At 41.5% G+C, this 18,098-nt stretch overlaps 1 protein-coding gene across 1 annotated transcript; it reads right to left on the bottom strand.

Annotated features, from left to right (window-relative positions):
- Positions 1-261: 261 nt before the first annotated feature.
- On the bottom strand, positions 262-9,750 carry WSB1 (WD repeat and SOCS box containing 1). Its single transcript, XM_040578466.1, has 9 exons — positions 9,611-9,750; positions 8,326-8,494; positions 7,072-7,340; positions 6,131-6,262; positions 5,631-5,731; positions 3,290-3,462; positions 2,791-2,904; positions 1,948-2,055; positions 262-1,397 (listed from the first exon to the last, which is right to left on the bottom strand). Exons 1-9 carry the CDS (start codon positions 9,648-9,650, stop codon positions 1,238-1,240), a joined length of 1,266 nt encoding a protein of 421 aa, XP_040434400.1. The 5' UTR covers positions 9,651-9,750; the 3' UTR covers positions 262-1,237.
- Positions 9,751-18,098: the final 8,348 nt, after the last annotated feature.

Genomic DNA, 18,098 nt, shown 5'->3' with positions numbered 1-18,098 from the left:
TGTAGCTGGCAATTTTGTAGCATGCCATTCCCTACCTTCTGCACTGTGCAGGAACAAGGGAACACTTAGACCATGTATGATTTTGACCTTTGCTGATATAAAAGGTTTGAAGATCTTGCTGTAGCTCCCCACAGTAAGCCTCACCATGATTAGCGTACTGTAGTCCAGAAAAGGAGAATTACACAGTCTCCTGCAGGAGCAGATTCCCACTAAAACTGCTGCAGGCAGGTAGCACTGACAAATCAGTCACCAGATGCAGTATCAGGAAACTTTTATACAAGTTTTTAATAAAAAAAGTTCAACAAAAAAAATATATAATCAGGCATTTTATGCAATGCATACATTCTTTATATCTGCAGGTACAGATAAATAACAGAAGGCAAAACCAAGTATTTTGCTTATCTTTGGCCATTAACCAATAATCACCCCTGAAGAGATAGTACAGGGTTAAAGAATAATAAACCGAGTCTGCAAGTTTCACTCATTACAAAGTATCAGGCAATAATACAGTAGTTAGATTTTTTTAGAAATGTAAGGAAATACTTCTTTAACACTGCCCAATACTGAAAATTAACCTGGTTTGCTGCTATTGAACTTAAGGCCTTCTTTAGCTGACACACAGGCACCATTCCTGGGTTTACATTAGATATACTCCAACCCTTATCTTAACCTACTTCCCTTCACCATACATTGCTCTAAAAAGCCAAGCTGTACCTCCTCATGAAATAAACTAGCATGAATTCTTCTCTGTGGATCAGTTTCCTGAACCCCCACCAATGTACATAAGGAAGCTTAACTGCTCTGTATGTAAGTCAATATTTTTTTCTAACTCAGTGTCCCAGAATAATAGCTATCCTTCCACTTTACAGCACAGATGCATCTGATGGCTCTACCAAAGCAATATATACATGATACACATTAAAAATCATAAAAGCAATTTTTAAAGGTATATTGATAACATGTAGCAGCTTATGTCTATATATGTACATGTTTTCACAGTTGTTTTAGAAAATTGAGAACACCAGGAGTACTTCTACTGAGTTTTCTATAAATATTAAAAATTCATCTGTCAGGCATTTTGACAAAATAGTATTTAGGTTAGCACTTTAAATAGCTCTTGAAAACCTGTAGAGTTTTAAGCTTAAAGGCTGTGAAGTTTGAGGATTCTTTAAAGTGTTCAGCCAGTTTCAGCAGCTGGGCCACCTGCCAGTTTGTTGTGTTTTTTGTTTTTTTTTATTCAAATCTGGTAACAAAGGAACTCCACCACTTTTGATGGTATTGGCAAGCTCTTGACTTGGCTGGTGGGCATCACTCTTCGAATTGCCATGCGACATAGATGCTGGAGACTGGAAACTTGTCTTGGAGTTGCCCAGAAGTACACGCTGCCATCCTGTGTCCTGCACAAAAACAGAAAAACACCCAACCCCACCAGAATTATCCCACCTGAATGATTTCAACTTAGTACAAATTCTCACATACATGGCTAGTTAGAAACAGGAAGTCCGGAGCACATTCTCCCTTAGTTCTAGTTGTTCCAGACTCGTTTACACTAGATGCCAGTTCTTCTTGTAAGACATAGCAGCACAGTAAGCAACTTGCTGATTATCTTGTGACAGGCCTGAGCAGATCTTCCAACAGCTATTGAATATATCATCTGAAACAGTAACTGCCCTTGATTATCTAATAGTCTTCTTCCAGATCGCACATTTGTGGGCCTGTCTTTTATTTATTCTCAAAGATAAGAAATGAGTTTATCAGCTTCTTGATTTTACTGTTCTTCCAGGCATTTTTAAACAAATAGTACCAGAAGTAAAACCAAGTCAGAAGCATCAAGTTGCAAGTCACAATTGAAGATTCTTACACCACTTAGCCACCGTCTCCAACCTTTTGTGTTACCTGAATATTTTTAGGAAGAAGAAATATATATATATGTATACATATACTTGCCCTGCAGCTAGAACACTGCCATCAGTAGAAAAAGTGCAGCAGAGCCCATTGTTCAGAGGTGCAACTTGTACAGGGTATTCTTCATCAATTCTCCAGAATCTTACCATTCTGAAAAGGGAAGAACAAAATAGGAAGTTGTCAGAGCAGGCATTTAATTCTGCCTGCAATAGACGCTGACACTGCACAAGAAACTAGTCTGAAGCAGAACTCAGGCAATTTTTATAAGCATTTTAATATGCATACAAGGTGTTTCAGATTTTGCCTGAAATGCTATGACTTCTTCATTACGACACAGACCTTGATCTGTACTACTTCAACCATTTTAAATCTGCTAATTAGAATAAAAGATTGCCTTCAACAGCAGAAAGCAGTAACGTGAACTATAGAGATTTAGACAATCTCTCTAAGTGTCATATGTTAGGAAGTCCCAACAATGCTCGTTTTAATTAAAAAAAACTAAAACCCTCCTGTATATAGTTTCATGCATTCTTACAGTTCTTCATTATTTGCAGTGTTAGCAGAAGCTGAATACAAGATCACAGAATACTTTTCTTTTTACTTTGGAATCTAATACTATACAAAAGTCTTACCTGTGCTATTAACTCCATTTATATTTTTCACTGTTTATAGCCCCTCTTTTTCTCTTTTCAGCTGTTACACACTTAAGTTATTCCCATCCCCTACTCTCTAAACAAATTATTTCTACATTCAGAATGAACATTAACATACCAGACCATTAGAAGTAATTTCTCAGTAAAAAAAAAAAAAGTTGACTTTATATTTAAAAGTTCATGTCATATGGGAAGAATTAGATGAGTATAACAAACCTTTCCTCATACTTACTTATCATCAGCAAGACTTGCAATATGTAGTCCATCGTGACTAAAAGATACTGATCTGACCCATCGGTCATTTGCACCTCCAGCAAATATTGGAGTAGGAGGGGGAAACAGATGCCTGGAGATAGAGAGACACTTAACTAACAGCATGTTTAAGAACTGTGGAAGTGTTTGCCTCAGCCATGGCTAGCAAAGCTGAGGAATTAAAAATGGATTTAACATTTAACTATGAAATCAGGAGTGGAGAATGAACTATTGTATCTTTCATAGTACCGGCCAGCTTTGCTGAAGATGCTTAAATTAGTACACATTGAAGTATCGGTGCTTTAAATGCTTTCTCAGATAGAAGAATAATCTCCACTGCTCCGCCACTTTAGGATTTCCACCAGCCACTGCTAAGATTTTTCCCAAGTCTAATTAGCAGTTAAATACACAAACCCACTAATTTTCAGTAGTCATCTTCACTCTAGGAGAAAGCTTCCAGATCTGACTACTTTACTTACCCAAATTCCATAAGAATAACTCCAATATGTGGATCCCAGACATAGACTCGAGTATCATAAGATGCAGTAGCCAGTAAAGCTCCATCAGGAGAAAACTCACAAGCTACAACATCATTGTGATGTCCTTCAAGTTTCCGTATCATGGAGTACTTATCCATATCCCAGAGAAAAATCTGCAATTAAATAAGCTGATATTATAGCTCTGCTCAGAGATACAATGAAGCATTTACCTTTTTTTTTTTTTAAAGTATAGCTGCTAGTCTTATTTAAGATTATATTAAAATCAGGCATTATGAATTACTACAATTAAGAAATATGCTCAGTGTCATACTCAGATTAAAATCAAGTTTTTTAAAATAATTAAAGCAGACATGCAAGTTCTAACTCAAGTTTGTTAAATGTTATTAACAAAATAAAGCCAAAACGTAAGATAAAGGCAACACAATTTAACCATGTAGCTTACTGAAATTCATGTATTACAAAACTATTTTATTAAAATATGCAGAAATAAATAGGGTTAAACTCTACAGTCCCCTCTTTTCAGTAACTACCAAAATTTTAAGAAATATACAGACAGAAAATGTAAGGTTAACATATTGTTACTCCAGTGGCATCCCTTTAAGATCACTTGTTTACAATTGGCTTGGATCACCAACGTCAGCCTAGGAAGAGAAACAGATACTGCAAGCAAAAAGAATTTTCACAGCCAAAAGTTATGTCTTTGGCAAAATAACAGGGAAGTCTAACCACATTATTAGAAAGAATTTATGCATTTTAAATCAAGTCAACAGTAAAAAATGACAATATTACAATTTACTCAACTAATTGCATATTGTATTATAAAAATTGATAAAAGATGATAGTATTCTGAGATTTTTACATGCAGTTGTACATTAATCAAAATAAAGACTGTGCAGAATTATTTAATGGGAACGATCTCTGTACTGCAGCATAATTTTACAGAATATATAAGTCTTTAGCATAACATGTTATATCCCTAAAAGAGCTCATTAGGGTCCCTGATTTATCCTTGACTCAGTTTTACTGCACAGATTAAATACTGACATCTTGGATAAATTTATATGTTTGACCAAAGCAAACACAGTCTTAGTGCCTCACATACTTCCTAAAACTGAACCATTTTACAATCAGTTATAAACTTATTGACCAATTTCTCCCGAAGACCCCAAGGTTCCATAGAACTGGAAACTAAGTTTTAGGAGTCAGTGTGTTTCACTACTGTGAAAATTATTTAAAAAAATAAAAAAAATAAAAAAGAAAGAAAGAAAGCAGAAAGTGGACATCAACCAGCACCTGCGTACGTACAGTACACCTTGCAGTCGAATGCAAGGTTACTTCGTCCTACGGTAAAGTTCGCCCCCAGCCTGGTAGCCAGAGATGCCACTCTTTCTGCCCAGCTAACACCATTGTGCTCCTGTGTGAGTGGTGCCAGCTTAACCTCAATCACACCAATATTGCTGCCACCACCTGTGACAGGGAAAGCAAGAAGCTTATGGAAAACACACAGCCTAAAGATATCAATGTATACATCCACATCTGCTCTATTTAAAGAAAAAACAAAACCCAGACCTCAACTATTCTCTATCAAATCTGCACTGATAATTTAAAGTACAAAATGCATTTGAACAGTCATCCATATAAAGTAGTATCCAATGATTCAATTTTTCTTTTTACTCAGCATCATTAGGCTTCATTAAACTACCTACCAAAGCCTCTGTAACTAGACTGAATTCTCCTTTCTGTTTTATCCTAATTCTTCAGTGCCAAGAAAAGCAGCTTATGGCCTATGTGCTTTACCTGCGCTGCTTTCAGCTCTCTAGCAGCGCATTAGAATACAGATGAAAACAAAACCAGTATGCTGTTCTTCGTTCTAGATCTTTTAGACACGAGTGCCATTTGTATTGGAAAACATGTAGAAACATTTTGGTTCAGCAGAAGATACCATGACTGGCACAGATGTGCCTTTTCATTGAGCAGGAAATAGAAAGGATAAAAATCAATAACAATATAGTTTTATGCATCAATCTAAGCATCTTTTAAAACTGGAACCTTTCGTCTTCTTTGGTTTTATACTATGAACACGTGCAGATGTATAGAACTATTTCAAAGAATGCTTACAGTTTCAACTAAAAGCAGTGCAAGTTCAATTCATCAATCAATATCTCAATGCACCATTTGCTAGTTTAATTTCATGCACTTTTACATCATCGTAAAACATTAGAAGTTCATGACACCGAGCACAAGCTTAATGTTACTTAGATTTAAAATGATTATGCACACAATTCAGTAGATTTAATGAACAAGAAACTCTGACACATACTGCTTTACTAGCTCCAACAGAACAGAGAATAGAAGAGTCTGGAGAGAATGCACAACCATATACCCAGTTCTGATGTCCTCTCAACACTTTCATCATGTTTCCTAAGAAAGAAAGACATTCCTGTAAGAATTTATTAAATATTACAAATTCAAATTGAAAAGCTTTTCAAAATTAGTTCTTCCTTTATAAAATTTTACGCTATTTTTCCGAACAACATCTTGCAGAGTCATTCTGCACTGAAATAAAAATTCTGTCATGCAGCCTCCAAATCCTATGTCCGTATTCAAAAAGGTTACTTCACGCACTCTTTTAACTTAACCCAATACCAGCTTATACACCTTTAGGACACATATAGATAAAGAACATCAAGAGAGCATACAGAGTGAGCGGCTAATAGAAAAAAACTAATTTTCTAAGAAATCCTGACCTGAGTTTATAGCAATAAAAGAGTGGAGTATGCAGATATTTCTCCTATGTATTACAGCAGATAAAATGCATACCATCATCTTTCAGGTCCCACACTCTCAGTGTTTTATCTCTGGACGCAGACACTAAAATCAGGCTGCCATCTGGGGCAAAGGTTAAATCTCTAACAACTTCTGTATGGTCCATCAGGTTAAGGAGGAGTTTTCCTGTTACATGAAAACACCGCAATTGAAAACGAAGAACTTACTTTTATTCAGATCAAATGCTTTATTGGATACAAATACAGAATACAAATTACAGCACAAAGCCAAATTTTCTTTGTAGAACTGCTCCCTCCAGCAAGAAGCACATGTATCCTCTTAGACTCTTCTGTATAGAGGCAATTTTCTAAAAAGCTAGTAAATCTATACACTAAAACCATATGCCTCTGAAATAAGGCAAGACTTGTCTTTCGATAGACATCTCTGTTGTAAGCTTAAATTTACAAGATAATGACAGATTACTCAATAGTAATTAGTTAAAATTTTTTAAAGCTGAGAAGTTCTCTTCCAACCTAGCAGCTGTGCCACCAGCTAAATTGCTATTCCCTAATTTCAGATTCAGTTTCTTATCATTTGAACAATCACTTAAAAAAAAAAAAAAAAAGTCCTCATCAACACTGTCTTTCCTCTTACTGAAGATCAGAGAGCAACTTCATGTTTTGAAAGTTTCCTTTGGAAGTATTTTAAAACTACAATCCTTCAGAGTAAGCAACCAATATACACAGCCAATCACATGGTTAACCATTTTGCAGCAACAAGGCTTCGTCCTCCATCACTTATATCTCAAAACACAACCTGAGTCTGTTCCTTCCTGGCAGTATTAAACATTTCTGGTTGCAGCAGTTCATGGGTTTTTTTAGATTACTTAATTTGTATTCAAGGTTCAGTTCCCGATTAAAATTCTGTAGGCAATTCATTCTATGTATTAATGATGTTGCTACTACGAAAGTGACAATTCCTGTCATATACTCTACCTGTATATACATCCCATATCTTGATGCGTCCATTGTTCAAGCCTGTCGCAAGCAGAAGCTGATCGTGCCCAAATTTGAAACGGTGCCATTCTATATTCACGCAGCGGCTCTGCTTCTCAGGCACAGAAGACCCAAAAGCAAGACTCCAGACAATATCACCACAGTCTATTATATGTTCACAAGGCTTATTTTTCTGACTGCTGTCACTATTCTGCCTTGGAAGTCTTGTACTGATAGAATTTGCAACATTCTTTGTGCCATGCAACAAGCTGCAAAACAAACAAAAATTACAAAAAAATAGCATAAATATCTTGAAAAACAAATAGAAAAAAAAAGGTCTTTATCTGTATTGTCATGAAATGTCAATGAAAACGTCAGAAAATCTGTGAGATGCCACAACATACATTTTGGAGGCCCATAACGATGCACTTTTACTTTCAAATTATAAAAGCAGCTTTTTCTTATAGCTGTCAAAAATTACTAACACCTGGAAACTGTCTTATACAATACTAACACTTTTGTAAACATTTTTACCTCTGTAGAGAACAATATATTAACCCACTGTGAAAAACAACATTTTTAAAGCATTTACTGAAAAATTATTTACACAAATTTCTAAGACTTTCTGCTAAATGAGCATGAAGTTCCCTGCAACCCACTGTTATGCCATCAATACTGGGAAGAGAGACGCAGGCCAGCATACGAAAACCAATAAACCCAGAACCACAGGGAAAATAAAAAAGGGGAGGCAGGATTTGCTGGGAGAGGAAACGTAACCAGCTACAAAACTGCAGCTGCTAGTTACTAACTTCATCAAAAAGCAACCTGCAAGTGAAAATAATATGTATCTTGTGGAACTTAACTTGCATTCTAGTAAGGATACGGAAGGAGGTTTGCCTTTTAAGTAAATTCCTAAAAGGTAAAACCAAATAGCTTTCTGACAGAAAATTTAAAAGTCCAGATCTGCCCAAGTCTTTAAACTTCCTTTTCATTCTAACTTCCTCTTATTTTAGGGCATCTGAATCAATTAATAAATCACTGCTCCATAGCCTTTGTGAGGTTGCAATACAGTTGCTTCTCTTGCTGGCCAGAGAGGAAGATAAAACAATAACCGTTACTTTAAAGAACTAGCTTTTCCCAAGATGTCCAAGCCTAAATAGCCAATACATGCATTTTGGTCTATTAAAAGCTACATCCTATTTTGAAAATCTTAACTTTTTCAGGTGAATTAAAAGCCATATGGGTTTGTCTTACAAGTTATTAAGGCACTGAGACCAGGGGACCAGCTTCACTATGCGATGCCCTTGTGACCAAGCAAAGTAAGATCCATCGGGAGCAAATGCAACAGTCCAGTTCTCACGTCCACACTTCTTGTCAAAAGGAGAAGTCGGGGCTAAGAGTTCTCCTACAGTGCGTGATCGTGCTAAAAAGAAAACAAAGAGGAAATTCTGTTTTTAAAGGAAAGCTAGTATATTTTAAAAGGTCACACGGGAACCAGACAATATGTTAATTATTTTGTTTTATTTCATGACATTTAAAGTAATTGGGGAAGGGGTCTTATTGTCACTGTACAACCAAAAGACTAAGCCTCAGCTGCAAAAAGTCACTAAAGAGAAAGGGCCAGGTTTTGAAATGTCTTGGTCATCATGTAAGTAGTTTCGCATATTAAGATCAGAAGCAGAACTGAAAGTAAATATTTACTGAAGCCAGCTATTACTTCAGTTGTAACTATAGCTGTAGGGGCAGGAGAACTACACTCCAACTTCATACTTCAGTGTTTAGCAAATAAGATGCTCACTAATGATTTTTTTTTTTAACCTTTAAAGAAAAACGCGAGTAGACTTGCACACTGTAGTATCTTGCCTTCCTTCAGAAAAAATAAATCAAGCAACAGCCATAGGAAACAGGAAATCAGCCAGCACTGCGGGATCGGGTCAGTGGCCGTTCCCCCCGCGTTCCTCGCACGCCGCTTGCTCGCTGCCAGGCGGGCGGCGGGCCGAGCTCACCGGCGCCATGCACCGCCGCTGCGCTAGCGGCGCGGAGGGGAGCGGGGCCGGCCTGCAGCCAGGCAGGCCGACACCGGAGGTGCCGGGGACCGGGGGCCGCCCTGCAGGCAGGCCCTGCGGCCGGCCCTGCGCTTCCACCAGCGCAACAAAGTCACCACACGCTATTTAACGGGGTTCTGCCCGTCAGCGGGAGGCGGCGGCTCCCGCCAAAGGAAGCCTCTTTGAACGGTGCATGTGGGTTAGCGTAATACGGGCCGCGTACCCGGCAGCAGCCCCGCTCACACCCAGCGAGGCCGAGGCGCGGCGGCCGCTGCGCCCCGTCAGACCGGCGAGCGGGAGGGCGAGGGGAAGGCGCTGGCGGCCGCTGAGCTCAGCGCTGCCGCCGTGCGGCCCCGGCCGCTGCCGCCCACCGGGCCGGGCCGAGCCGGGCCGGGCGGGAGGCTCCCGCCAGGCCGAAAGTGGGGCGTTAACCCCATCCGCGCCCCCGCCCGTCCCGAGCCAGCCCCGCTCCCCCGGCCGCGCCCGCCGCTCACCGATGCGCTTCTCGTTAACACTCGGAGGAAAGCTGGCCATCTACGGGGCCGCCCTTCGGACCGGCTCGGGACTGCAGGGGAGCGAGAGACACGGCCGCTCGCCGGAGGCGCAGGGACTGGAACAAAATGGCGGCAGCGGCGCGGGGTGTAGCGCGCGGGGCGGGCGGGGACGCGCCCTCCCTCGCTCCGCCCCGGCCCAGCCCGCGCCGCCCCCCCCGCCGCGCCCCGCCGCGCCTCCGCGCCCCCGCGCCCCCGCGCCCCCACTCGTCTCTGTGCCCCGGCCGCGCTGCCGGCGCGTCCCCTGAGGGGCTCGGGCAGCTTCTCGCCGAGCTGCCGCGCTCTGGCGCTCGGCCGCACCTCGCCCTTTGCCGGGCATCTCCCGGCTGCCCGCAGCGGCTTGGCTCTGCCCGCCCCGTGGAGCTTGGCCCCGTCCGCCCTGTATCCAGCGTTATGATCCTAGAGATGGCCAAAACACGCGGTCTGATAAGAAGCCAGACTTCGCCGTAAAATAAAACCTCCGAGACATGCCTGAAATACAACCCATTCCTTCTGTTTCTGGGGAAAACGGTGCAGGGCAGGGCGGTAGCGAGGCTGGGGCTGCGGTGCCGTCCCGGCAGGGTCTGCAGCTGCTGCCCGCTTTAGCAACACCTTCCAGGCCCAGCTATGCTAACAGATGAGTCCCATCCTAACTACTAGGGACTAACTGTAGTGACCTGGCTCCCTCAAAACATGGGGGTTCACAGTACAGAGAAGAACCATACTGGCTCCCCCAATATTGCAATCAAAAGATGTTTTGTAGCTGCTGTTGTGGGGATGTGCTGATGAGGTTGTGTTGATAAACACTGGAGTCCCCAAATGGGATAAGGAATGTTCCTGTGTTGCTTAAATGCCCAAACAGCAGCAGTTAACATGCCTGCCACAGTGAGTTAGAGGTTGTCTCCATTATCGTCTAAGCCAGGTTGTGACATCCTTTATGTCTGTTTGACCATGGGACTACAAGGCATCACGTAAACCGAAAAATATGTGAAAGCTTGTATGACCTCACTGTGGAATGTGTGTAGGATAGTGATGTGTGCACTTGATTTCATTGTCCCTAACCAGGGGCTGAAAAACTCTTGGGAGTTTTCTACTCTTTGACATTTCTTTCTAAACATTTGTAGTTCAGCATCTAAATCCGGCAAGATCTGGTTTGTGATAAAGTTTTGAATTTACTGTTGAAGTTAACGGAGTTCTCTATAAACAACTTGGAGAAAGAGACCCTGAGGCCACCTCATTCTCTGTGTGGTTTTGTGTTAGTGTCTGTGTATTTCCCTATCTTCTTCCCTTCCTTTTCCTCTTTCTTTCTCTTTTTGCATATCTAAATTCTGGACCCTCTTCTAGAAGAAGTGACTCTTCTTTGCTGTCTCTTTGGACTTCAAAAAAGCACATAGCAGGATAATTAACTGCAGATAATAACTACGATTTCATTCCAAAGTAGTGGCCTAGCTGTTAGATATGCTGAAATAGCTGTATGGATTAGCTATTCAGCTGTAGCAACATCTAGAAATTACCCTTATGTAAGCAAGGCCAGCAAAGCATTTTTTAAGTCACGTAGTGAGACAATGTCAAAGAAAGGAGCAGGAAGAAGTTTTGAATATTTTTGGTGGTCCAAACACTAGCGTGGATTAACACTGGTTTGTATAAACTCTCATAGCACACCATATCGCTGATTTGACACGGTACTTTTTAGCAGCATAATCCTGTTCCTGCTCTATCAGTCCTCTGCTGCTTACAGATGGAAAAGCCCTAAACATCTATCTTCACTTAATCCCTCAACAATTTCTTAAAACAAGGCAGATTTGTAGCCAGTGAGCATTGTGAAATGCTGCATTGGAGTAACTCACAAGTTGTGAATGTTTGAACCTGGCCATCTCATAGCTGAGATGACTCACTTTGTAAGATTTCTCCTGAGGGTTTGAGCCTCACATACAGCCAGAATAAGGTTGGGTTGTTTGCTTACCTTGGAAGGGAGGCTGTTACAGCCAGGGAAAGATAGCAGTCAAGTTACACAGCTTTGCAGGAGTGTTACCACGCTGCTGGCTTTCTTGTTAGTGGGTTTTTTTTTGGTGTGTGGGTTTTTTTTTTTCTTAAGAAGCAAAGTATTTGGCAATTTATTATTTCTCTAGGTCTCTGTATTTTTGTAAGTATGGCTCCATTAGTTGGTCAAAGTTTCTTCCTCACCATGCTTTCTGCCCATTAGTGAAATAGATCTGAGGGCCAGAAGAGATGATGTCTCCTTTAGTCTGGTCTTTGTATAACAGAGGACTATAATTCAATTTATTTTAACTCACCTTCAAACAGTGAGGATTTCCAGCAGTTACACTGTTGTTCAGCCTTTACCAAACTGGAATCCAAATGCCAATCTTTGAGCTTCCCAGTCCATGTTTGCAAGCTTATTAGAAATTGCTTGGTGTCACAGGCTGCCCTGGAGACATTACTAGCATCTTCTCTTTTTGTGCCTGGCTGGAGGGGCTGTTGTTTTGCATCTGAAGCCAGAGTAGCAGAGGTGGAATGCTGGGCTCTGTCTGCAAGCTACCAGCTCAACCATTCTGGTTGGTAAAATGTATCTTTCTAAGATTCAGTCAAAACTTGAGGATATAAAGAATCCACACTTCCCTTTCTCAGCACCCTTGTCATGTTTATTTTCCTTGTAAGCAAACCAGGCTGAATGATTTTTCAGATTATTTTTACTGTTCTTCACTGGTGAGGCATAGCTGTGGAGTCAAGGGTGGCACCAGGCTGGATACCCCACACAGTCACATACTGCAAGGGCCTGCAAGGCTGCACAAATGACTCAAGGCTGATTTATGTGTTTTCCATTATATTCCTTTCTGGATGCAGCTGCCAAGTCTGCACAGTGCTGTTCAGCTGGGAAGCTAATAAACTCAGTGCCATCTTTCTGCATCAAGACTTTACACACTGCAATAAGCTCTTAAAAATGAAAGGACTTTTGTTGTCTGGCTGTCTTGGAAATGCTTTCCAAGATCCAGGTTACAGAGCTTTTCCCCAGGCTGCTGAAGCACCAGGATCTGCTTATTTCACATTCTTGTATTCTAACATGGTGAATCTAATTATACCCATTAAATTTCTTTTTTATTCTCTGATTTTTCTAAACTGATCTGTGATTGTATGTTTCTTAATCAGCTTTGTTGAAGACTTTTTGACTCAGTCAGTCTTTAGACTGGACTAGGAAAGCAATCTGAAATTAGTGCATATCCCAAATGTGGGACTATGCTGCTTTTATAGAAATTGGGTTTGGTGCTGTTTTCTCTTTGTATCCTTTTGTAATATTATCTGGGGTTTGTAAAATGAGCCTAGGTGTTTGTGTCATGCATTTCCTGTCTTCTAGCTATTTGCAAGACTCTCAGCAGTGTGCTTGCTGCGCTTCATTTCCATTGCTATGGCTTCCTGCTGGAAGGCTTCCACCACTGAAAGGCTCTTCATTCTGGTTTATGAATGCTAGTACAGATCAGCAGTGAATTTAGACCACAGTTTCTGTCCGAGTTCTGCTTATTGTGCAAATTCCCATTCACCTTGTGGAAGACACCCCAACAAGCTTATTCTTTTCAGAAACTACCAAAGCTATTGGTTTCTGTTAGTTGTGGTTGTTTGGGTTGTACAGGCAGACTTCTGGAAGTTAGATCAGCACAGTAAGTGTAAACTACATAGCAAAGTACCAGAAAAGCCCAATTACTTTTTCAGGCCCACAAGTTACATTCCCCCTCTTCACAGGTGTCATTCTATAAAGCATTCCTGACAAATGATAGGTAAGAGGACAGTTAAGGGCAGTCACACTAAGACCAAGGCAGCTGAACTGTGCAACAGTGCATGCTTCTTGCTGGTCTGGCTTTCATTAAAAATTACACTATTTATAGTCTATACTTAATAATTCACAAGCTCCTGTTTGTTTTGAGTAGCATCCTTGGGATTGAGAAAGTTCAGCATGAGTTTGTGGAAGCAAAAGAGAAGGTGAAATGGAAAAGCAGAATGAAAGAAAGAAAGAGAGCAAAGAAGGTTGAAAAGGGGATTGCAGTGAAAAGAATTATGACCAGCAGAGAAGTTAGAGAAGAAAGTGCTCTCAGAGTCCCAAAACAGATTAGTTGCCGTTATTGCCACAGTGCACACTGGAAAACTCAGCATCAACTGACTAGTGATTCCAGGGGCCTGGGGAAGCAGTGAAAGCCTGAACCTTTTCCCTTGAGAAGCTGGGTAGGTGTAGCCCTGACAGATGTTGCTGGGAACTGCATCTGCCAGCTGCTATCTTGACAGAAGGGTTACCCTAAAGGTACAGACCTACACTGAGGGAATTGCTGTCTATTCCACATGACTTTCTGTTTCACCTTTCTTGCAGTGATTGTCACTGCCGGGTCCCATCTCTGTCCTTGGCAGAGTACTGGAGCCAGGACTCTAATGTGCTCTTACATGGCTGTGAGAGTAAGGTGCCTTGTGCTCAGCATGTGCAGGCCTCAGTGGTAATTGTCCTTAAGAGGAAAAAATGTAAAGAACGATGGATTATTGACTTGTGAGAGAATGTAACAAAAGTACAAAGGTCGGACTCCAACAAAAAGATATTTTCAAAAGCACTGAGAGCTGTGTGCTCAGTGCTTACTGAATTACTATGGGAATTGGGCAAAAAATTCCTTTTTCTCTTTGAAAATCTTTAGGCCAAAATAGTGGGTTAATGGACTTTCCAAGCAGTGATCAAATAGCACTAAAGTTCAACAGGGATGGAGGTGGTCCAAGTGACAGCCCCACAAGTTGAAGGGTTAAAAAACTTGACATACAAATAAAGCAACAACCCAGCCCTGCAAGAAACTCTTAAGAGTGTGTGAGACCTTGTGTACTAGGCTTTGCAGTTTCATATATTGTAAATATTTTTGTTAAAACCCTAAGCAGTGTTTGCCCCTCTCAGTCTCTCCCTGACACTCTCGTTACAGCGTATTCCTTGCTGTGAAATGCTGCTGTGACTGGGACAGTTTCAGCTGTTACTTCATTTCATGTACATGTTGTTATTTGCCTGGTGACTAGAGTAATATTGGCACAGTTTAGCTGCTTAGTGTGGGACTTATGGCCCTCAAGAATTTACAGTCTAAATAGACAAGACAAGCAATGATTGCGAGGGGAAGCAGGGAGATGAGGCCACATTCTCAGGGTCATCATGGAGCAGCCAGGAGCACAGTCATCTGATTTTCCCACAGGCACCTCATGCACTAGATGAGACTGCCTCCCTTACTGGAATTCTGAGCTGTCATTTCTCTGTCCCCTTCTCCCCCATTGCTCTGTAGCTTATTCACCATTGTTTATTGTGAAAAATTAGAATTAGTTTTCTGTAGATGGTCATAAACTGATGCATGTCTGGTACCTAAGGGATTAATCTGTAAAGGTCTGCTCAAAGAGTATGCTGTGGAAAAGTTGCCCAGATGGGCTATCGGAGAGAGACTACAGTAACTTTTCCTCTGCATTCTTTTGGTCTCTTTGGGATTTTATAACTTCTTGGACCACATCTTTGGGTATAATAAATAGAGCACATGGCTTAGTGTGTGTGGTGAATTCAGCGCTGTCATGGGTGAGTAGCTGCACTGGAATAAGGGAGACAGAGGCTTGGGTTTATTCCTTTTAGGTTCAAAACCATTCCTTCTTTTTAAGTTAGCCATGGGTGCCTTGTAAGGGAGCTGCTTTCAGAAAGAGCTGTGCTAAATTTACCTGCTGAAGTTACAAGAGCTGTTATCTCAGATGGCTGAAGGTCATGCTGAGTTTTGAACTTGAACTGCTCTAAACAAGGATAGTAGAAAAGGGTCCCTGTATTACAGAAAAAGCAAGTTACCCTTGCTTGAGTTCACATTACCCACACCCTAATGCATAATCTCAAATGTCACTGACTGCTACCACACACCTATTCAATTTCTTCTTTTTAAAATCCTTTCTAAAACATGCGAGTTTTATGTGTTTCTCTTCAGCCTGTTTTCTCTGAACTCAGCTGCCAAAAACTTCAATTTGTTTGAAGGCGTTCAGGCTCCTTGCAGGAGGAGCGTGATGCCTAGCGGGCACAGACCCTCAGTCTGCAGTGTTTCCACATGATTTGAAATGACACTTTCCCACTGTGCAGTGAAAAATGTTACTGAGCTGTTTTGTATTCTTTTGGCTTCAATTACCTCACTCTGGTCTATAATTATATCTGATTATTTACAATGGTGCAAAACATCACGTCTCTCATTATAACCAGGGTTAAAGAAGTTCTCATCAGGTCATTAAAATCAGAGAGCATAAGGTGGCCTTGTGGCCAAAGCATGGGATGCAGAATCAGAAGCACTAGCTTCTCTTCCTGACTTTGCCACCTGCTTCCTATGTGAATTTGGATAAGTCATTAAGCCCAGATTTAAACCAAACCTAAATACAATTAACTCATTTCAGAAATGGTAATATTGTTCTCTGAGGCAGAGATGCTAAGTCTTGTGAGAACTACAAAATACTGCAATTGAATACTGAATCATTTTGTGGATCAGTTTCTTTTCTACCCTGTAGATGCAGAAGCCTCCTACATCCAAGGAAAATGTACCATGAGGGAATGATATAAACTGAGGCAGAGGTGTTAAACAATAGAAAATCAGGCCTGGTGACATACTGGTATTCATGCAGGGTGAGGACAGGGACAATGTCCTTCAGCAGTCAGTATGTGCCATTTGACTCAATGCAGAGACACTCCTCAACGCAAATTCCTGCCAGTGCTTGGTAGGGTTTGAGCAAAGGTCCAGTCCTGGCCTGCTTCCTGTTGAAAGCACATAAAAGAAATTCAAAGCTTCAGCATAGGCCTCTTCTCTCCTGCCACCTCCTCCCACCACAAAGCAGCACAGGCAGGCAGCCCAAAAGCTGTTTGAGAGATGATGCCTCTTGTGCCCTTTGCCAGCACAGCTGCAGACTCCCAGGCAGATGTGGCTTAGGCATTTTTTGGCTGCCAAGAGCTATACTTCAGTCCCCTCTGGTTTTTGTTCGTTTTGCAAACTTGCTCCCCTTCCTTCCCCAAGATGCCAGATTCCTAATTTGATTTTCATCTTCAGGACACCAAGGTCTGACTGGCAGGGCTGATCAAACAGCTCTCAGCACAGCAGTGCTGTCAGATGAGAGAGACCCACCTTGTGAGAAGACTCATTTCACTTTGATACTGAGGAAGAGGATCTACCCAGCTGATGTTCTGGTCTACAACCAGCCCTGTCTGCCCAATTTAGAACAGCTTTCTTGGACAGATTATTCTTCTGTCCTGCTATTTGTTCCCTGTTCCTGATAAGTACAGTGCAGTTACATATTTCACCCAGAGCCTGCCGAAGAGGAGAAACTGGAGAAGAGGCCCTGGGCAGGCAGGCAAGGCAAGGTGATGAGGAAGCAGAGTATGTCTCTGCAGCCCTCACTTCAGCACTTGCTTGTGCTTGGGATCGACTCTGAGGCAGAGCCTGTTCTTGTCCTGGGTGCTCAGCAGCATGCACTATCCTGAAGGGAAAGCACCCCAGAGTATTTGGTACAGACAAGCTAGAAGAGCTGAACATCCCAGCAGGTAACAAGCTGCACCTTTCAAAGCAAAAGTGCTGCCTCTGCAAAGTGCTAAGGAGATGTGTACTCTCTTCTGCCCAGTGTGACCACCCCTTAGTCAAAAAGGGCTGGGATTGGGAAGCAGATGTGAGACCAGAGGAATGTCGAAGCAGTCACATAACAAGTCAGAACAAGGGCTATGTCCTGGCCAGCTCTGAGTGTAACAGACAGCAGGATAGCAGAGAATATGCTGAATCGTTCCAGACCCATACACTTTTGTGTAAATATGAAATAACTTTTTAAAAAAAAAATTATCTAACCCAAGGCAGAAACATAGTTATTTATGTTAACCTAGGATGCAGTTAGTAATAAACAGCTCAACGAGTTTACAGGATGAAGAATATTTTTTGCTTGTAATGAAATCTGTGTTTTGACATTGGACTAGCAGGAATATGCAAACAGGGAAAATCAATTGCATGAAGGGTGTCATTGTAAATTTCAATAAATTGCCTGTAAATTCAATTGATAGAAAAGCAAGCTGAGTTTAATAGCAAAAATTAAAGGGATAGACTACCTACATTCTGTAAAGCAGATCAATAAAATAACAAGAACAGAAAAAGTTAGCATGTTGGGTAATTACACGGTTGTATCTGACAGCTTCTGCCTGGAAACAGACGGGGCTGCATTCCTGCTGTGGCCAAGTTGGGAAAGAGTAGGTTGCTTATAGATAAAGAGTGTTTGCTTACAGATCAGAGATGGGCATGAGCTGATGTGGAACTGAGCCTGAAAATATTTAGGTGGCTTGTATCCACGCCTGTTGCTACAGGGAACATACGCAGAGGGCTACAGAGAAGGTGAAGAATTTGAGAGAAATGGAGGTTCTTTGAAGCTGGAGGTTGGACGAGATAATTTCTTAAGATCTCTTCTA

The sequence above is a fragment of the Falco naumanni genome, chromosome 1 (genome assembly GCF_017639655.2).
Source record: "Falco naumanni isolate bFalNau1 chromosome 1, bFalNau1.pat, whole genome shotgun sequence".
NCBI classification, from domain to species: domain Eukaryota; kingdom Metazoa; phylum Chordata; class Aves; order Falconiformes; family Falconidae; genus Falco; species Falco naumanni.
The sequence above is the reverse complement of the archived record's forward strand: the minus strand, read 5'-3'. Positions and strand labels throughout refer to the sequence as shown.

Excerpts from the sequence above, each read along its gene's own strand:
- WSB1 (XM_040578466.1), bottom strand. The coding sequence starts at position 9,650 with ATGGCCAGCTTTCCTCCGAGTGTTAACGAGAAGCGCATCG. Across the intron at positions 7,341-8,325 it reads TCTCAGTGCCTTAATAACTT|CTTGTTGCATGGCACAAAGA; the intron begins GTAAGACAAACC and ends TTTGTTTTGCAG. Across the intron at positions 6,263-7,071 it reads GATATGGGATGTATATACAG|GAAAACTCCTCCTTAACCTG; the intron begins GTAGAGTATATG and ends TTCATGTAACAG.